Raw genomic sequence first — 20,363 nt, forward strand, 5'->3', positions numbered from 1 at the left:
TGCAGCTCTCTGGCAGGGGGTGGGGGGCTAGGGGAATTAGTGAGGGGACCTGGCATCCTCTGGACAGAGCAACCCCAGCATCACCTGGGCTCTGCCAGGACTTAGAAACACACGTCTTCAGCCCCCAACTGCCTATGGGGTACCTGGGGAGTGGTAGTGGCAGAGGTAAGCATGGTGACCAGGGAGAGGAGCTTTGAGCCTGGGAGGGTGTGAAATATGAGGAGGCCTGAAGGAACAGCCACTGTGGACATCCAATTAATACCTGATTTTCCATCTTGCTAAACGACTCTAGAAACAACACTGGCCCCAAACCATTCTCATACACACTGCCTGTTGCCTATGCAGGTGGAATTCATGAAATGGTGGGGGGGCAGGGAGAATGTAAAAAAAATCAAGAAAAGGCATTGGGTACGGACTAGTATTAGCTTGAAAAGAAAATTTTCAATTTTATATACGGGGTTTAATCTTTGCTTTAAAGGAAAAAAACCTCAAGACTCAAGATGGCAGTAATAATATGAAGGGCTAATGTCTGCTGCATACTTACAATGAGCCAGGAGCTTCTAAACCTTTTCTTTCATGTATCATCACCTTTAATACTGGTGTCAACCCCATGAGGTAGGAACTGTTATTATCTCCATGTTGCCGACTAAGAAACTGAAGCTTGGAGAGACTGAGCCCCTTGCCCAAAGTTATATGGCTAAACGGTCAGAACTGGACCTGAGGTATGAGACGCAAGGTCTGAGCTCTCAGATTCTGGGGTGCAATTAAAATCCACCGATCAAAAATACGGATTCCTGGGCCTCACTCTAAACCTATACCATCAGACTCTCTAGGAGTGGGAAGACATCTCTGTCCTTTTGGGATGACCCACTGGGACTCAGAGGGCCTTAAGGGTGAGACTCCCTGTTCTGTGCTACACTGCTGGTGATGCTTCCACGAATGCTGCTAGGGGACTCTCCATTCCTGGTGGTCTTGACTGACACCAAGAAAAGAGGATCTTGAAGCCTTGATGTATTCTTAATCTTTCTGTTTCTTGAAAGGTCTTATATTTTCAGGAAGTGATGACTCTAGACAAACCATGTAGGTTGAAATGCCCAAAGTGAGATCTAATTAAGTCTCCCCAAGTCTACGACCTTGTCCCCTCTGCCCAGGGAGACTCTGCCATCCTCTCCTCTGGGCTCCACCATGCCCTTCCCGAGCAATGGTTCTCAACCTTTCAGGGGCAGTGGAAGCAACTGGGGAGCCTGTTCCAAGGCAGATGCCTGGCAGCCACCACAAAATGTTCTGATTGAGTAGGGCTGGGAAGAGGCCTGGGGACCTGCACTTAACAAGTACTACAGGCGGTCCAGGAACTACATTTAAAAAGCACTGGTATTGGTTTCGGCCGACGTCAGTCTTTCTCTGGTAGGCTGTGAGCAGCTTGAGGTCAAGGCAGGTACATCTGACACTTAACACACTGAGTGGACGGATGGAAGCAGACATTTGTTGAGTGCTTCTTTTCTGTTTGGCACTGTGTTAAATACTCGATGTGCATTATCTCATTTAATTCCCCCAACAATGCTATATGGTAGGTATTATCATTATCCTAACCCATTTTATAGATGAAGAAACTGAGGCTCAGAGAGATGAAGCCTCTTGCCTAGTAGTGGCAGAGCAGTGATTATGAATGAACAAATGAATGAATAGGGGAAATGACGATGAAATAGGTGGGCTTTAGGTTACATGTTTATAGAGCTGTCTGTCGGGGCCAGGTGCTGAGGGACTTAAGGGAGCGAGTCGGGGGCTCAGGTGGTGGGGGAGGGGCAGGAGCTGGCTGGTCCATACCTTGCAGCCCTCGCAAGTGATGCAGCGATAGTGATAACCGGTTGCCTTGTCCCCACATACGACACACTGCTCGTCTTTGTCCAGGTAACTAGGGATATACCCTGGGAGGGAGGAAGGGAGGCAGGCAGGCAGGCATGGCTTGGGGCCCCAGCAGAGAGGCTTTGATACTCTCTCCATCCCCCCACTTTTCCTTCCTTGCCCAGCCTCCCTGAAGGGTTCTCTGTCTCCAGGCAGAGTCCTGGAGACATAACAGAGGTCATCTTGCTCATCCCTTTCCCTAAGAATATGGAGAATCCAGTTCTGATTGCCCCTTCAGGGCTTTTCTCTCTTGCTGCATCCCAGGGCCAGGGGACACAGGAGAAGGAAAAGCAAATCTCGGCAGCAGCTCATCTCGGGGACCTCAGGCAAGGGCGTGATGGGAGAAGGGAAGAGGCCCTTTCTGACCTACTCCATCCTCAGTGGCTGGGGCATGCTCCACGTCACACATCTCACCCAGACAAGTCCATCCCAAGCTCTCCAGGAGGCTCTTCCCACAGGACACAGGATCTGCTGGTACAAGCCCAGGCCCCGGAAGATCCCTTTGCTGGTTCGGTGGGGTTGAGGGTGGGGAGGAAGGGCACACACAGCCAGGCTCACCTGACATGCTGGTTTTCAGGGAACATTGGCCGTTCTTTCTTTTTCGCTTTCCATCTGGTGACCTGGTACTGGACAGGGGCAAAGTGGGTAGAATCAGACAGCAGACCTTGGGCAGCCCCCCTCTGCATCCAAGAGGCTGAGGTCATGCCTCAGGCCTGACTCCCTCCATCTACCTCCCACCTTCAGGTCAGCTGACAAAACTGAGAAGAGTCCAGCTATCTGAGCAAGAGATAAGGGGCTTGGCTAGAGCACAAGTATGTTCAAGGGTCCCAACACACACTCACACACACATTAGAGAACCTTAAACATCCATCATCTATAAAACATCCACATATTTAAGTCTTCAGTACTTGACACATATGCAGAAAGAATCTCAGGACATGAATCTTTAGGACATGCTTAAAACTATATAAGCTTAGAATACACGCAAATATATGCAGCATAAAACCAGCACATATGAACATATGAAAACTATGCTGCCTTCAGTATAAACCCAAGCATGGTACGTAAGCAGTAGTCTCTATTATCTATGTGGATGTGACTTTCAGGGCTTTCTCAAATGTTATACGACCTCAAGGATATGCCCACGTGTTTCACAACCCTCTAGACAGGCACCTAATAATACCATGGCCCTCCCCGCAGCGAGCATGTCACTTGATTTTCAGCTCATGCACACACGTTAGGTAACCACAGTGGACCACCAGAACCTAGACTCAAGAACATGAGAAAAGGATGGGACTCCCAAAGTCACCCTGTCCATGGCCCCCATTTAACAGAACAGCAAACTGAGGCCCCACCTGTTTCAGCTGACACAGTGGGCAGGGGTCAGAGCCAGAACAAAGACCCAGGGCCCCTTCATGTAAGGTATTATAGCAGCCCTCAGCCACTGCACACACATGTAGCCAGCCTCTCCACATACGTGTTACATAACCTCGGCACACACAGATTACATAAGCCTTCTACATGCATGCACGGATTGTATAACCTCTCACACCCACCCCGTGTGTGGCATGTTGCAGAGCCCTCCCTCCAGAGTCCCATGGAACTACCAACACACTGACACAGTGACCTTGGCCAGGGTCACAGTCACAGATAGCTCTGTGTCCCACACACCCTGGGGATTGCCCCTGTTTAATTTCTAGAACGGTTCGAGGGTCAGATCTGCCTCCTGTCTCTGGAGGGGTGGGTGTGGGGGAACGCCTAGCTATCGAGGTCCCAGCTGAGCTGGCGGTCTTCAGCAATTAATCAGACTTACAGCCTCTGGGTGCAGTACCAGAGCTAGCCACAAGGTGGCGCAAGGACATGGGGGAGGGGAGGCTGTCAGGGGAGGGGCTGCAGTCCTGGGGGGGACCAGGAACTGGCATTCCCGCCTTTCTCTGCCTTAGGAGCAGACTCTCCCAGACCCACAGAAGTCTGGGCATGGAGGTACAGAGGCTGTAAGTGAAAGCTATGCAATGACAGGCTACATCTTTTTCAGAGTTCCCTGGGGTAGGGACTGGGTAGGGGGATACCCCACTGCGCTTACCTAACCACCAGCCCCATCTACTTACTCCACCCTTCCAGGGACCCAGTCTTGGGCCCCAGGGCTTTGCTGGGCCAGGACTCCAGCCTCCTGGCTCAGGATCTGGTCTCCTAGGCAACGGCCACACTGCTCCCCAGAGCACCCATCCCCCACCCTCTCCCCAGCCATAGGCACAGGCTGTACCCAGCTCCCAGGGCACCATGCCAACAGAGACCGAGCTCTGTGCTGCTTGGAGCCGATGGGAGAGGCAGAGACCCTCTGGGCTCCTGAAAGGCACTGCAGATGGTAGGTAAGCCATCCCTAGTTGTGTGTGCAAGGCTGATGTCTGCTCCACGTGGGAGCAAAATCTTCATAGCTGGTATTCACTTCCACTTCCTGGGAGGAGCTCCATGGTAGTGCCCGCCCTTGCCCATGAACAAGGAAGAGCTTGTGAGGCTCCCAATAGCTTCCAAATATAAGCGTGCGCTGTGACCAACAGCTACTGGACCATGTGCCCTGAAATGTCATGTAACAGGCACCGTGGCTTCTGGACTGCACAGTGGCAGTCAGAAGGGAACGAGCTGGTAGGGAGAGGAGGAAAGGAGGCAAATGGCAAGGCTGTTTGGATTCCACAGATGCAGGTGAGGGTGGCCGAGGGGACCAGGGAGGGGGCAGGATTTGAGATGCCCAGCACCATCCAGGGAGGGGCCATGTGTCTGCTGCCTGTAATTACTCTACATCACCTCCCCCTTTTAGAATGGGCATCTCTCCATCCAGGTACCTAATTCCCTGCCACATGGGAACATGACCTCATCTCCTGGGCAAAGGTAGGCAGCAGGCTGGCTGGCCTCATGCCCCCGCCCTGGCCCCCACCACAGAGGTACTTAAAAGGCCCAAACTCAGCTCTCTTGGGCCCAGCCAGGTGATCCTGCTTGCTGCCTAGGAGTTGGCATGACGTAGCTGCCGAACGCATTACCTGCTCTCCTCTGGGTCTGACCCACACTCCACCTTGCTTGGCTTCTGTTCCATTCACTTCAATTCCATCCAGGATGCCCTCCAGCACGCCGAGAGACTGGGGTGGGCACACTGGCCCCCCCGGCACACCCACAGGCCACCCACCCCCTGCCACCCAGGCCCTAGGGCACAGCACCCATGGTGCCCGCCTCAGCACTTGGCCTTTCACACCATGCCCTGAGCCCCAAGGGGGGCGGGCGGTGAAAGGGGCCAGGGAATGGCAGGTGGTAGGGCTAGGTCGGGGAGCAAGCCGGGTCTGTAAAGGGATCCTGGGTGGGAAGAGTAACTTCTGAATCTTGTCCTGTCCAGAGGTCCCTGCAGAGAGAGGAGAGAGGCAGGGATAAGGCGGCGCCATGGTGGGGCTAGGCGAATAGGATTCCTTTGGTACCAACACTTTGGGGCTCATAATCAGATGATGGAGGACTTCCCTGGTGCTCCAGTGGCTAAGACTCCATGCCCCCAATTCAAGGGGCCCAGGTTCAATACCTGGTCAGGGAGCTGGACCCCACAGGCTGCAACTAAGAGTTCGCAAACCACAACTGAAGTTCCTGCATACCGCAAGGAAGATCTGAGATCCAGTGTGCCACCACTAAGACCTGGAGCACGCCAAATAAATAAATAAATACTTTGAAAAAGAAAATAATGAGATAGTGGTAGTCACAGAGGGCAGGCACAGGGAGAGGACTAGGATAACCATTCAAATCAACAGAGAGCAGGCAAAAAAATAAATAACTACCACACAGCAGGCAAGACTGGAGATCCACAGCCTGATCTCCAGACATGAACAAGGATGGTGGGAAAGAATGAGGTCATCCATGTACGTTGTCTCAATCCTCACAATCAAGTGAGGCCCTTGTGTGTGTGTTAAGTCGTTTCAGTTGTGTCTGACCCTTTGCGACCCCATGGACTGTAGCCCGACAGGCTCCTCTGTCCATGGGATTCTCCAGGGAAGAATACCGGAGTGGGTTGCTATTTCCCTCTCCAGGGGAATCTTCCTGACCCAGAGATCGAACCCGCCTCTCTTGTGTCTCCGGCATGGGCAAGCGAGTTCTTTACCACTAGCGCCACCTGGGAAGTTCCTGGCCCTTAATATGCATCTATTAAACATCAGCTGCTATTACCAACCCCCTCGCCAAGTTTTCCTAAAACTCATCAGTACTGTAAGGCAAGAGGCCACCAGAGATGGGCAGCTTTGAGCCCAGGCACAGGGCGGCGGGGGAGGGGGGGAGGGGGGCAGGGGGGTGTACTGGGGAAGGAAGCGTGGTTTGTAGAGGTGGCATGCAGGAATCCTGAACACCCACCAGAGTGCCTCAATGAAGAGGGAAGGTGAAAACAGTAGGGAGCTGCCCCCTCCCCCAGCTGCTGGCCCAGTTATGACTCCCCAACCCTGGCCCCACAAGGAGATTCCCATACAAGGTCCCACATCACGCTTCCCAGTCTGAGGACCAGGCTTCCCCTTCCCCATTGGTTTAGCTGAGCTGCCACCCACCAGGGAGGCAAGGGAACAGGGAATGGAAAATAACCCCTGTTAATGGCACACAGAACATGTGCCCTCTGGTATCAGAACTTCGCAGGTGAGTAAACGAAGCCTCAGAAAGCTTGAACATTCACTCAAGTGGGCGCAGTTAGTCAGCAGCCTGCCTCCAACGCTGGCCTTGTTCTGCTACCTGGGGTCTAGGGCAGTGCCAACCTGGGCCAACCATTCCCTCCACGCCACACTGCTGACTCCAGGCTGCAGACCTGAGGCTCCGTGTCTGCCCACACAGGCAGGTGTGGGCACATGAGAGGGGACAAAAGGTGTAGCTTCCTGCACACACCCCTTCATCCCTCCATCGTGCAACTGCTGCACCAGAGGCTTTGCCCCTCGGCCCCACCTCCAAGAACTGATAAGGAGTCTGGGTGGGAGGGGAAGGGAGAGATAAGTCAGGCCATTGGGCAGGGCAGGGCCAGGCCATGGGACAGGGCACTGGGGTCAGTTCCCCATCCTGGGGAGCAGGGCAGGAGGACAGAAGGGTGGCCCATTCTGCCTTTGATACCCCCATAGACCAGAACTGGGCACTGGGGGCTGGACAGGAGACACTGGTGGGGGGGTGGGGGGCGCGGGTGTGAGCGGGGAGCCTTAGCCCAGGGAGCCGTCAAGAAAGTAGGTCAAGTTTTTCTTGGCTTGCGGAGAAATTCCTGTTATAAATTTATAATGGCGTAGCCAGCCCTAAGGGGTGGAGGTGGGGGAGAAAAGGAGGTGGGGTTGCCCAGAGCCTGGGCACAGAGGCCTGCCGCTCCCAGCCCGAGCTGAGGGGTAGGGGGCCAGGGTAGCCGTGGGGGGGCGGCTGACAAGAGAGGGCTATCTTCTGTCGCCTCTGTTTCCACCTCTCTCTGTGCCCAGTGAAGCTTCCTTTGGTCTGTCTGTCTGCATCTGAATGTCTCTCTCTCTCTCTTCCCAGGGCTGGGTGTCTCCCTGTCTCCCCCACCCCCCAAGACTGTGCCTCGGTGCTTGGCACACCCTGGCTGCGGTGCTGCCCCCGCCTGTCTCCTGCCCACCTGGCATGCTGCCACCACTTGTTTACAGAAGCTGGAAAAATCCACTCGCCAGCCTGAGGCCTGGGCGCCCCCGGGGAGGGGAGGAGGCAGGCACAGGAGTGGGCAAAGGGAGAGAGGGGCAGCCCTGGGGAGCAGGCCCTGGGGGCAGGTGAAGGCAGCCAGGGTGTGCAGGAATGGGTACCGACAGCTGTGGGCTGGGCAAGGCGGGGAATCCCGGGGGCAGCGCATGGCGTGGGCAGCTCCCTCTCAGGCCATAGAGCTGGAGCAACCCCCTCCCCGCTCACTCCTGCCACTGCCCCTACAGGGCACACCTGGGGCAGGGCCAACCTAAGCCACCATGTTTATCTTCCCTTCCCCCTCCGAGGCCCAGTCTTAACTTCAAATGTGTCTGGGCACTGCCAAGGGCTTGCACGTGCCTGCTGGGAGGGGCGTTGAGCAGACCGGTGCCTGCTGCCTGTCGGTACCACCTAGGATCCCCGGAGGCCCTGGCAGCGGGCAGCGGAGCAAGGTCCTGCCCTCACTGCTCAGGGCACCCTCGCCTGGCACTTAGCAAGAGGCTGGCACCCCTGAGGGCTCCTTGTCATCTCTCTGGGGACATACCTGGGCCTCTGAGGCGACAGAGCGGGCAGAGAGCCCAGCATGCAGGGAGGCACACAGCACGTGGGCCAGGCCTGCGTTGGCCGTGGGCAGATGAAAGTCCACGGGGAAGTGGGGTGGGGACACCCACCCTGAAGGGCAGCCTCTCGCCCCTCCTCCTGGAATCCTGTCAGTTCCCCAAGTGCCTGCCAGGCACAGACCTGCAGAGGAAGAGGCTCAGGCCCCTGCAGGCAGAGGGGCTGGAGCCATGCTCCAGAGGAGGCTGGGCAGCCGGGAGGCAAGGCCCACCTGTCGGCAGGCCTGGCCACCCACTCCCTCTTTGTCAGATAAGAGCTGCCTGGTGGCAGTGTGGGCAAGGCGCCCGTGGAGGGGGAAACATTTCATTAAGCTTAAGTGCTTCTGGGATGGGGGGACAGAGACAAGAGGCCAATGCAGCATCCACAGGCACCATGCCAGGTGCCCGCTGCCGGGACTGCCCCACTCTGCAGTCCTGTGGACCCAAGGGGCTCCCTGGAAGGATGCCCAGGGCTGCCAGAGGGGGAACACTCTCTGCCCCTGGATCGAGCCCCCAGGTCTCCACACCAGACTCCTCTGTGTCTACTCTTGGCTTTGGCCCCACCTGTCAGGGCCCCTGAACTTTGTCCTCAATGCGTAAGGGAAGCCCAGCCCTCCTCCTTGCCAAGCAGAGGGAAGGACACACATAGAGAGAGGGGGCTGAGAAAAGGGGAGAAAGAGGAGGAGGAGAAGGGTGAAAGGGACGAAGGGGCAGAGGAGAGGAAAGATGAGGAGGGGCAAGAACAAAGAGATGGGCCGGGACTGGGGTAGAGGCAGGGGTGACAACGAAGTAGATGGGAGAAGAAGAAAGGCGGCAGGGAGGTGGGGGTGGGGAGAGAAGGGTGGGGGAGACAGAAGGACAGAGGAGGGGAGGAGACACAGAGAGAAAGGTAACAAAGGAAGATGGGTAGGGGGTGCTCGGGGCCCCGCCCAAGTCCCACCTCAGAGGCTGGGGGGAGGGCAGAGCAGAAATGGTTTCCACGGCGACAGCTGGTTCTTGGTGGCCTGGCATGCGGGCTATTAATAGTGCTGTGGGGAGGTTCGCACCTCCCTCTCCCCTTCCCCTTTGCCTGCTGCTAGGGTGGGGGGAGATACTTCACCCCCACTCCCAATTATCTGGCGCTGATGCCCTGACTGCACACCATGGGGGCCAACAAGGGTGATGCTAAGAGGCCCAGGTGGCCACTGCAGCCCACACACACACACACACACCAGACACACGCGCGGGCATGCACAGGCAAACACAGGCATCTGTGTGCAGACATGACCGCCTGTGCCAACGTGGGCTCCCATGGGCAGCCACAGACACCAACAGCCCCCGGGGGTTCTGGTGATGGGCGAGGCTGCAGCAGCAACACAGGCCCCCAGGTTGAGGGCTGGGTGCCTCTCAAGGCTGAGACCTTTATCTCCTTTCCCAGATTCCCCCCCCCCCACTCTCAGGTATGGACTAAGGTGGGGGGGGGGAGGCGGGGCTGCCCCACCCAACTCCCTGTTATCCCAGTGCTGGGAGAGAGAGGAGGGGTGAAGGCGGGAAGGGAGGTGCTATTTGGCAGGTGTGTGATGGCAGAGGAGTACACAGACAGACGCAGGCACCAGCTTGGCAAGCGGGAGGGGCCAGGGGAAGCCAGCAGCCTTCGGTGGGCTTTCACAGGGCCCCCATGAGACGGGATTCTGGAGCTCAAGGGCCGTGACCCCCGACGCCTGATCTCCTGAACCACTCTGGGGCCTTGGAGGCTAATGGGAGATGGGGGTGGGGGATATAAGGGGGAGATTGGTTACTTAAACAAAAGGATCCTCTCCCCCAAAAGAATATAACAGGAAATTCCCCCCTGCAGGTCAGAGACAGAAAGACATAAACAGTAGCCTTGACTTGGGCCAGATGCCCAGTAGGAACATCAAAGACTGTCGGGCTTCCGCCCACCCCCACCATAACCTCACCCACCTGCTGCTCTCCTGCCCCTCCTCCCACCCCAGGCCAGCTCCCGTCAGGCAGCAAGGTGGGCACCCAGGTGTGGAGCTCACCTCCACACCCCCTGCCACGCCTACTGGCGATGGTGGTGCCCACAGCTCCTGCTCAAGAGCTCAGCCCCTTCCCTGCCAACCCACAGATCTCCATACCTCCCCCCCCACTCCCCAAAAGGAATGGAGAGGGAGATCCAAATAGCCAAGAAGGCAGAGTTAGGAGCACCCCCAGGCTGAGCACGCTCTCCCTGCCCCCACCCCCCCAGCAGCCAGTGGGTAATCGGAGCTGGGAGCTGGGGCAGCTGAAGGCTGGAGGCATGAATGTCACGGGGCCAAGGCGCTCACTGCAGATGGCATCATGGGCACAGGGCTGGGGTCCTCCTTTCCCCACTCCCCTCTTCCAGGGAGGTGGTACAAAGGAGTCTGCAAGCCCTGGGGAGCTCCGCCCAGGAGGGAAGGGAATGGTCGAGGGGAAACGAAAAGCGGGGATGTTCTCCCTGGCACCCCCAGAGAGGCAGAGATAGCCCCCAGCCAAGCCGAACAGGCACAGGCAGGGTTGGAGTGGTGGGGGGAGGGACTGAGAGGGAAGCGGGGAGAGAGGAGCAGGGAGACGGAGGGAGGGAATGAGGAAAAGGGAGGAGAGATTGAAAATTGTGTGTGTGTGTGTGTGAGAGAGAGAGAGAGAAGTGGAGAGGGAGAGAGGGGAGGGAGGGAGAGAGAGCAGGCGGGAGCGAGCAAGTAAAAGCCGCCGAGTCTGCCCGCACACACACGGACACGTGCAGACACACACACTCACCCCGCATGCGCAGAGCCGCGGGCTCCGGTACCCCATTCCAGCGGATAGTCAGAGCCCTCCCCGGCCCACACATGCACAAAATGCGCACACATGGATGCGCGCACAACACACCCACTCACTGCTGTGTACCAAGACGCCCGATAGCCACCAAAGCCTGGGGTCCGCGCACTCCCCTTCCCTCGCCTATGCCCCATGCGCCTGGGTAAAAGAGAAAATGAAACAGGCGGCTCTGGGAGCCGAGAGCTCATCTCCTCCTTACAAGAGGAAGCGAGGAGGACGAAGAGGCGTGGGGGCTGGGTCCAGTCCCGCTGCTGTGCCAGTGCCAGAGGCGTGCTCTTGGCCCTAACCTTTAACCCCAGTCCCCGTGCCCAGACTGGGTGCCCGCCTCCAAAGCAGGGGAGCAAAGATAGCGTTTTCTGGGCACTGGTGAGTTCCATCTTGCTCCCCTTGTCTGCCCAGAGAACTGACGCCTCCCTCTGGACCACCTCACAGCCCCGCATGCCACAGGGTGGCCCCCCTTTGGTGCCCCAGCCGTGGCCTGCCAGGGAGGAGGGCAAGCAACACCACATGCCTGAGAACCACACGGTCCTCTCTCCACCAGCCCCAGCCGCCTCTGAGAGCCTGAGAACGGTCTCTGGTTCCAAGTGGCCTGTGTGTCCCCACCCACCCTGCAGCGTTCCAGACCCTGGGAAGAGAAGGGAATCCACAGGCCTTGTTGGCCGTGACAGCTCGCAACAGGGGCTGACTACAGGTGTCATCTCACGTTATGTCATTTGCCTTCACTCCGCACGAGGTGGGCATCCCTGTCTCCAGATTACGAAAACCTAAACCCAAAGTCAGCAACTGGCAAGTGGTGAAAACCCAGCCTCCAACACCTAGGCAGTGGTCTTCCCACCACGGTCATGCATGCCTCCCTTCCCCACGAGGCAAAAAGTCCCCCAAGCACCTTTGCAGTCATGAGAACTAGGGTTGATATTAGCGCCGCCACTCCAGAGGTTCCCCAGTGGCCCACCACAGGGCCTATCCCTCCCATTGTCCTGGGGGAGCTGCATAAAAGGGATGGAGGGTGGAGAGAAGAGTTTTATCACCAGATTCACAGAGGATAAGAGGCAATCCAGGATAGACCCTGGACCCCCAGGTGCTGCTCCCAACACCCTCCTTATTCACTGCCCCCACCCTCCACACTAATGTCCCTTCCGTGCAGGGGCGGGGAATCTGTCAGCCAAGGGTGGGTCCTGCATGATAGTTCGAAGGTAGGTAGCTGAGATTTTGGGTCCCCAGGAGAGAGGAAGGGTGACTTACTCCACACATAAGAAGTGAGAGGGGTTGTGGAGAGGAGCCTGCTTTCCTTGTTTTTCCTCTCCCACACTCCCAGTGCTCAGACTTGTCCCAACAGAGATGCAGTGATGCCCAAACATTCGTGCATTTGTCCCTAACTGGGGAGGTGTGTCCCAGGCTGAGATACCAAGGGCTCCTTTAAGAAGCAGCTAAATAAGGTGAGGATCGGAGGAAAGCACAGTGGTGGCAGAGGGGCTCCAGGCTGCCCAAACTCCTGGCGGGAGAGAGAGAGGTGTCATGGAGAGGTGACAAGGAGGCTGGAGATTAGGGACCCACTATCTCTACCTCCCCCACCTCATGCCTGTAATGTCCAGGAGATCCAATTCTCCACCAAGCTTCTCCAAGAAATTCAGGGGACCCCAGACCCACAGATTTCCTTGCTGTAACAGCTAACACATACAGTGCTTGTGCACCAGGCACTTTTTAAAAGCATTTTATATATTCCGACTGCTGTAATCCTCAGAAAACCAAATGAGGTCGGTAGTACCATCCTCAATTTACAGATAAGGCAAAGGAGAGGTTAAATTGCTTGCCCAGGATTATACAACTGCCAGTGGCAGAGCTGGGATTCAAACCCAGGCACTCTAGCTCCATGTGTGTGTATATATATACACATATATACCCTGTTTTTAACCATTACAGCATATCACCTGCTAGAGGAACAATACCTTGTTCTTTCATCCAGCTATGTGTTCCCTGTGACCCAGCCTCAGTTTCCCTTTTTTGTAGCAGCTATGGATTCTCTAGGGTGGAATCCATGCCAGTACCTCCTCATCCATCGTTCAGACCACAGTTAGAGGGGAGCATGGCCAGAAATGGTAAGTGCCCCCTGCTCAGATTTCCTCTCTGGAAGAAATGCCTGCCCTGCCAGCCCAAAGTGAAGGGCCAGCCCATGGGAGAGGGCCTCACACAGCTCCACACAAAGTCTGGGCAGCTGTACCCTCAGAACCAGGCTCAGAGGCTGGGCAAAGCGGACACAGCTGTTGGGCATCTCTGAGGTGGGTCTCAGCTGCCAGGGATGTGGAGAAAGGCCATTGTGAGTCCTGCTCAGCTGGGTCCTGCCAACTCCCGCCACTGCCCCTGGGCGGGGGGGGCGATTATTTTCCAGTGGGTCAGTGTGCAAGGAGCTTCCGCTAACCATCCGTGGCTTGCCCACCCAGACCTTCCACCCAGGCTGAGCCCACCGGCCTGAGAAGTCAGCGTGGGTAGTGGTTGACCCCTTCTCTTCTTCCCCTATGCGCAGCCCCCCAAACTTGCTGGCCGCAGCTGCAGGGCTGAGGAAGTGCAGGATGTCCTGAGCAGCCAGCTGAGCCCCCCGCCCCCCACCCCAACCTCTCGCTGACCCCAGAGGCAGGGCAGGCAGGCCGAGGGGCGGGGTCTGAGTACTAGCAACTGGAGAAGAATGGAGACCATCACTGCCGGTTCCCAGCTCCGAGCATGGAGGCTGTGGCAGAAATGGACACCAGAACAGGGGTCAGCGAGGGGGGTGGATAGGGACGGGGTGAGAGGGAGTTACAGACTGGTGGAGAAGCAAGGGGAGAGAGAAGAGACAGAGAGACAGAGCCCCGGAGACCGTGGTGGAGCAAAATTCCAAGTCAAAAATACACAGACTCACCCAGACACTCACCAGCACACGGCCTCCTAAGGGAGGCTTCCAAGTTTAGACAGGAGGGCAGAGCTGAGAAAAGGGGCCAGACTCCTGGTGGGAGGCAGGAACTCGGCGGGGGCTGGGGGGGAGGCCGGTGAGCATCCCCAGTAATGGCCCAGACCAACGAGCCCAGCAGGGGCACTGTGCTTTCAGGGTGGGGATGGGGGCTGCTCCCTAGGAGGCAGGTATCCCCAAGACTCCCTTCCCACCCCACCCCACCCCCCACCCCACGCCCCCGGCAGCCAGGGTCATCCCAGCTCCTGAAGTCACCTAACACTGCTTCACGTGCCTAACTCGGCCCTCGAGAACCCCCTCCCCCTTACTCTTTGCTCTGATTTTCCTGTCCCTCAAAAAATAAAAAAAAGAGCCTGGAAAAAGAAGGCAGGAGGAAGCTTGAGGGGAAAAGTCTACGACTGCGTGTGCATCTAGGGGTGTGCCTGACCGCACAGCTACAGTGTGTGCATCCGGGGTTGTAGACCTGTGACTGTGTGGTCCTGAACCTTCTGAGTACCTCCTGCACCTGAGCCCCTGGGACTATGTGCAGATGCCTGCACCTGTGTCCAGAGTTCCCACAGTCAATCAATTAAAAAGGATTACGGAGCACTTCCTATGCTCGGCTCTGGGTGGGATCCAGAGCAATTCCAGTGATTCTCCTGGGTCTCAAGGAGCTCACCATCTAGGGGGTGGGATGACAAGGGAAAGAGACCGAGAATGTCATCTATAGTGACTGCGTGCCTTCCACCATTATGGGAGCAGGGTTTTTTTGTGTGTGGTACACAGCACCTCAGAAAGCCACAGGAAGAGTCCAGGAAAATACTTGTTGCTGAGTTGCGTATATGTGGGTTGATGTGCAACTGCGTTTGCGTTTGACCAAGTGACAGCGACTGTCACGGCAAGGCGATGATGCCTGTGTGACTGGGCTCATGCGAGCACGTGTGTGCCTGTGAGTGACAGGGTCTTTTGTAATGTGTGGCTGTGTGCAATTGCTCTGCGTTCATGCATGCAGGCGATAGTGACTTTTTCTGTGTGGGTGACAGGACTCCTCCTTGTTGTGTATGAGAGCATCTCCCCGTGACCCTATGCCTGGGTATGTGCATGGGTTGGTCTCCCGTGGGTGTGTCCCACCCTTCTGAGCTCCCCTGGGCAGTGGCAGCGTGCCTCTTCCCTTGCCCCCATGTGGGTGTGTCCAGCAGTTCCTGTCCTTGAGTCTGCCTGGGTGTCCCTGGGTGTGCATGTGGCCGTGTGTGTGGGCATATCTCTGTGTCTGCATGGCACATTTGTTTCCCCCTCATCTTGGACCACAGCCCCCCATATCCCTCCCCTTCCTGGGGCCTGAGCCAGCATTGAGGGGTGGGTTCCCATCCCACTGGTTTTCCTTCTGTGACTTCCAGACCTCCACCCCCCCCAAAACCCCCCTCGCCGGGAAAACGGGAAGCTCTCTCCATTGCCCCGATAACCCCCACCCCGCAGGCTTTACCTTCACACTGGACAAGGGAGGGCCCCAGGCAGAGAAGGGGCACCAGAGACACGTTGCAAGGGGAGGGAAGCGGGTGGCACACAACACGGGCCCATTCCTCCCTCTCTTCCCCAACCACCCTAGCTTGCAACTCCCCTAATTATCCAGGGACCCTCAGATACACCCCCCAACACACACACACACACACCCAGCCGCGTTTTTGCAATTAGTTGTGTTGCAACCAGAGAGCCATGTTCAATTGGGGAGGCGAGTGAAGTGGGGGGGGGGGAGACCTCCTGGGCCCCGGGGAAGCCCACCTCCCACCCCACTCCTACCGCCCTCCGCTGCTGGAGGTAGCCTTGCAAACGCCACTCGGCCTCGGCCTGGGAGGCTGGGGGTGGGAGCTGGAGGGGGGGCAGGCCTCCAGCGCACCGTAAACAAACCGCGGCGCGGCGGGCGGGGGAGCTCCGGCGGCCGGCAGCGGGGCCGGGCCCGGGAATGCGCAGCGGACCGGCCGGACAGAGGCCGGGCGGGCCCTCGAGGGGGAGGCCCGGACGCCATCTCCGCCGGCGAACCTCGGGGCCCACCGACCTCCCAGCAACGCCTCCCTTCCCCAGGGCGTTGAAGCTGCAAGCTCCCGGCCAGTGACAGGGTCACTGGGGCGCCCGGGAAGGCTGAGACTGGCCGCGGGTACCCCCCGGACGCCCCCAGCCCGCCTGGGAGCTGGCCAGAGAGCCCCGCGGCTTTGCATAATCAATCGCGAGGCATTTGCATATTAATGCCCCCTCGCTCCCTCCCCCTTACCTCGGCGTGGCGCGCTGGACCGGGCTGGGCAGCGACGCGGGGGTCTCAGCGCCCCGTGCCGGGGGCGTCCATGGGGGGCCGGTGGGGCCCGGGCCGCCCGCCTCCTGCGCCCGGGTGTGAGTGCGAGTGAGCGCGGGGGGGCGGGGGGCGAGTGTGGCGGCCCCGCGGCTCCTCCGGCAGAGGCGGCGGCCGCTCTTGGCTCCTCCCTCCCCCGCCCCGCTCTGGCAGGGGCTCGGGCTCGGCGCGCCCAGCCGGCTCGCGGCTGCTCCCTGCAGGCCGCCTCGCCGCCGTCGGCCCCCGCCCCCCGCCCCCCGCCGCGCCCCGGGACCCCGGCCAGCTCCCCGGCCGCCCCTCGGCCGCCTCTGCCCCCTCCCGACCCGCACTCGCCCTCCCCACTCCAGGCGGCTCAGGCAGAAGTGGTGCTTGGTGACATATTTTGGAAGAGATGTCATTTAAAACATAGCCTTCGCTTGCTGCAAGAATTGGGGGATTGGAGGGTGGCACCACGGAGATGGAGAGGGGCACATCGGGGAGCCGAGCCGCCTGCACTTTAGAAGTCCTAGAGAAAGTCTAAACACCAAACCGCAGGCGGTTTAGAGTTTGTTTTGAGTTCGGGTCCCTTTTCTGCCAGTAACTCCCTGTATGACCTTGAGCAAATCACCACCTCTCCAGGTGACAAGCTTCCTCAACCTTACAATTCGCGGATTGAGCACGTGACCCCTGGGGTCCTCTTAAATTAAACCATCCTGTGTTTTTAATCCTTTTGGGGGTATGCTTCCCCATAACCTCCCTTGCAGGCTCATTTTTAACATCATTACCTGCCTGATCCACTGCCTCCCCTTTCAAATGTCACCCTCCTCCAATGTAGGCTTTTTCTATTCACTGCCACCAGTCATTTCCTCGACAATCTGGTGCTCTTTCTGAGCTGGGGAGGGGGCGAGGCTTGCCCTACCCCCTTAACAATCAGCTTCAGGACAGTGGGTTTTCCTTCCACGTTTGCCCCTCCCCATCCAAATGTACAAGGCCAGTCCAGAGAGAAGGGTGGGCTGCGAAAAAATAGATCCCCTTCCCCAAAGGAGAGGTCTCCATCATGCCAGCCCCACCTCTCATGCGCGCGCACGCACACACACACACATGCACACACACACACCTGCATTCGTGGACATAAAACCAACTCGGTGACGCCAGAGCCCCTTTCATCTCGAGATCTCCCAGCGGCAGGCAGGACTCTAATTACCCCAGCACCCCCTCTGGGCCCGCCGGTTCCCCCGCTGTCATTAGCCCAGTTTTACCAGCGGGGGCCCTAGCCTTCCCACGGCTCCCAGGGCGGAGCCCTGTCTCCACCGTCTGCTCTTGGAAAGGGTGTGTGGGGGTGTGTGGGGGTGGGTGTGTGTGTGTGTGTGTGTGTGTGTGTGTGTACAGCTGGTGTGTGTGTGTGTGAAGGAGAGCTATTCTACCAATAGCCCAGTTTGTATTAGGCAGAATCACTTCCAAATGTGGGGTTCTGACCAACAGCCTATGGGAGTTGGGCTGCGCTCGCTTTTCTTAGTCTCAGCCACCTGAATCCTGGCTCTGTTGCAGGCACTTCTTTTACAGGGGGTCCTGGCCTGGCATTTGCAATGCATGGATGAGAGGAGGATAATTCTCTTGGGACCTCCCTGGAATCACAGGGATGAGAAGGGCAGTTAGGGAGAAACCCTTGGGATGCAGAGTGGAGTGCTGGTGAGGAGGGGTTTGCAGATAGGGGAAGGGAGATGGCAGCGGGGAGCTAGAGCTGGAGCCTGCAGAGTCAGCATGCAGTCAGTGAACCTGTGGGTTCTGCCTGGGCTCATGGTGAACATGCAACAGCTGCAGTGTGGGGCAGGAAGCTGATCGTGCAGGGTCAAGGCACCGTGCAGTGGGAGGAGCACCGAGGGTGGCTGTCTGCCAATCGATGCCACCTCCTCGGTGATGGGATTTGGCTGATATCCTGGGGCAGGGGACAGGGCTGTGCTGTGCAGTGCCCAGGGTGCAGGCTGTGCCATGTGTGGAAACAGTCCTTTGGGACTTGGTTGCCCAGGGAGCTGGGAGATAATCTCAATGCATAAGACATATTTATGAGATGAGCTACTGTATCTTCTGCCTCCATCAGCCAGAACCAGAGGCGGTGAAGAGGTCTAACGACAGTCAGGATTAAGGCAGGGTGATGGAGTCCAGAGCGGGAAGGTGAAAGCACTATGGTTTTCCTCTTCCCTCCATTCTGGCTTCCCCACCACATCTCTCTAATGAAAGGCCCTAAAATTATTGGACAAGGGAGACTTTATGAAATCCCAGACCCAGAGCCATAGATAATAAAGTGCCTCCTGATCTATCTGTTTTTCCCCAGGGCCTGAGTAGGCACTTTGAATTCAAAGAGGAAAGTCCACCCGTCCTACCTTCTCCTTACCTCTCTCACTTTCCTTTACTCCCAACATGGGCTGGTAACAGACCCGGACAAGGGCAAAGTGAAGGGCACGCTGCCTCCAAAGCAGGTATCTTGCCAGATGCCAGGATCCAGCCCAAGTCTAGGCGCTTACAGACCCTGGCCCTGGGTTGCGTCATTCCCCTTCCCACCCCACTCACCCTGCCTACCCCCATTTCTCAAAGCTTCTAGCTCATCTCAGAGTCATTTCATCCCTAGCATGTTCCCTCCTTGTCACGAAATCCTTATCCAGGCTGCTCCTCCCATCCCTGCCACCTCTTCAGGGCTGAGTCCAAGGGGAGAGCAGAAGGGTGGGGCTCAAGTGAGGATGGATAGATAGAGACCCTGCAGGGATATGTCTGACGGCCCCCTCCCTCTTAGACTTTGGTTGCCAAGGAGGCAGCAAGAACAGCATGTTCTCTGGGCTCCCATCGGAACAGCTATGCCGAGGCCTCTCCCTCTCTTTCTTCCATTCCTTCTCTCCCTCCCAGACTGTTGCAAGGAAGCACCCCAGGACTGATCAAGGGTCTCACCCCTAGAAACCTGGGGATCCAGATAGCTTTCTAAAGAGCTTCTCTCAAATCCTGGAAGCCAAGACCCCACTCAGCATTCTCTACTCCTACCAAGAGTCCACAAACAGTTTGGGGGAACGGGGACAAGACCTCCGTCAGCCTGCCCTGGAATGAACGGGCCCCTCAGTGGCCTGGGCCTAAGTAACTCCCCTTCCTATCTCCCTTTGACCTCCTGGGCCTTGGGTGATGTCAGCAAGTGACGAGGAGGTGTCCAACAGACACCCCCTGACTCCGCAGATACAGCCCCACTTATGGGCTGTTCTGGGAAGCAGAAACTGCTGCTGCTAAGTCGCTTCAGTCGTGTCCGACTCTGTGTAACTCCATAGATGGCAGCCCACCAGGCTCCCCCGTCCCTGGGGTTCTCCAGGCAAGAACACTGGAGTGGGTTGCCATTTCCTTCTCCAATGCATGAAGGTGAAAAGAGAAAGTGAAGTCACTCAGGTGTGTCTGACTCTTAGCGACCCCATGGACTGCAGCCTACCAGGCTCCTCCGCCCATGGGATTTTGAGGTATCACCAACTAAGAGAACATAAAACCTAAGTATTTCTCTCTCTTACTGATTTTTTAATCAAGAAAAGATAGTGGAAAAGGAGGAGACAAAAGGAGGTCAGTTTATGTGATTTGGGGATCAGCAGCTGGCAGAGATGAGAGACTGAGAAATTAGCAAACAGTTGCCCAACTAAGAGTAAAGTGACCACTTATTGCTCCCTATCAATCACCTTTGTCCCATCAGATGCCTTGTTTATGGGTCACAAAAAAGAGAGCCAGGGAAGGGACTCAGGCCTGGCTGAGCCTTGCTTTGGTATCTGAGGGTAAAAGTAGAAAAAGAAGCTGACACCTTCTCCAGGTTGTCTTTCAGAGCTTATTCTACTTTTGTTCAAACCTTTAATACATCTCAAGTATCAGATCTCCTAAACGTTTCCAGCTTCTGGTCTCAGAAGGTTCCCACCTGGAACCCCTTCATCCTGCTTTGCCAGGAGAAGAGGTTGGGGGCAGTCTCCTTTACCTGCCACACCACAGCCCTCCCCCTCCAGTTAAAGGAGAGATGGCACAGGCAGCTGTGGAGGTCAAGAGGACAGAGTGGCTCTCAGAGCCAGAAGGGAGGAGCAGTGGCCTGTCCAGGGTTCAGGATCACGGCACTCTCTTCTCCTCCTTGCTGGAGGGTATGGAGAGAGAAGGCATC

At 57.2% G+C, this 20,363-nt stretch overlaps 1 protein-coding gene across 1 annotated transcript in view; it reads right to left on the reverse strand.

The window, feature by feature from the left end:
* Positions 1 to 16,308, reverse strand: part of THRA (thyroid hormone receptor alpha) — a 24,673-nt gene extending 8,365 nt beyond the window's left edge. The window contains exons 1-4 of the mRNA XM_040245452.1: positions 16,169 to 16,308; positions 4,938 to 5,290; positions 2,461 to 2,528; positions 1,825 to 1,925 (exon numbers count right to left, since the gene is read on the reverse strand). Of these exons, the coding sequence (XP_040101386.1) occupies positions 1,825 to 1,925; positions 2,461 to 2,528; positions 4,938 to 4,990 (222 nt within the window). The 5' untranslated portion in view covers positions 4,991 to 5,290; positions 16,169 to 16,308. The remainder of the gene's footprint in view (positions 1 to 1,824; positions 1,926 to 2,460; positions 2,529 to 4,937; positions 5,291 to 16,168) is intronic.
* Between the last annotated feature and the right edge of the window lie 4,055 nt (positions 16,309 to 20,363).

The sequence above is a fragment of the Oryx dammah genome, unplaced genomic scaffold, assembly GCF_014754425.2.
Source record: "Oryx dammah isolate SB20612 unplaced genomic scaffold, SCBI_Odam_1.1 HiC_scaffold_8, whole genome shotgun sequence".
Lineage (NCBI taxonomy): Eukaryota > Metazoa > Chordata > Mammalia > Artiodactyla > Bovidae > Oryx > Oryx dammah.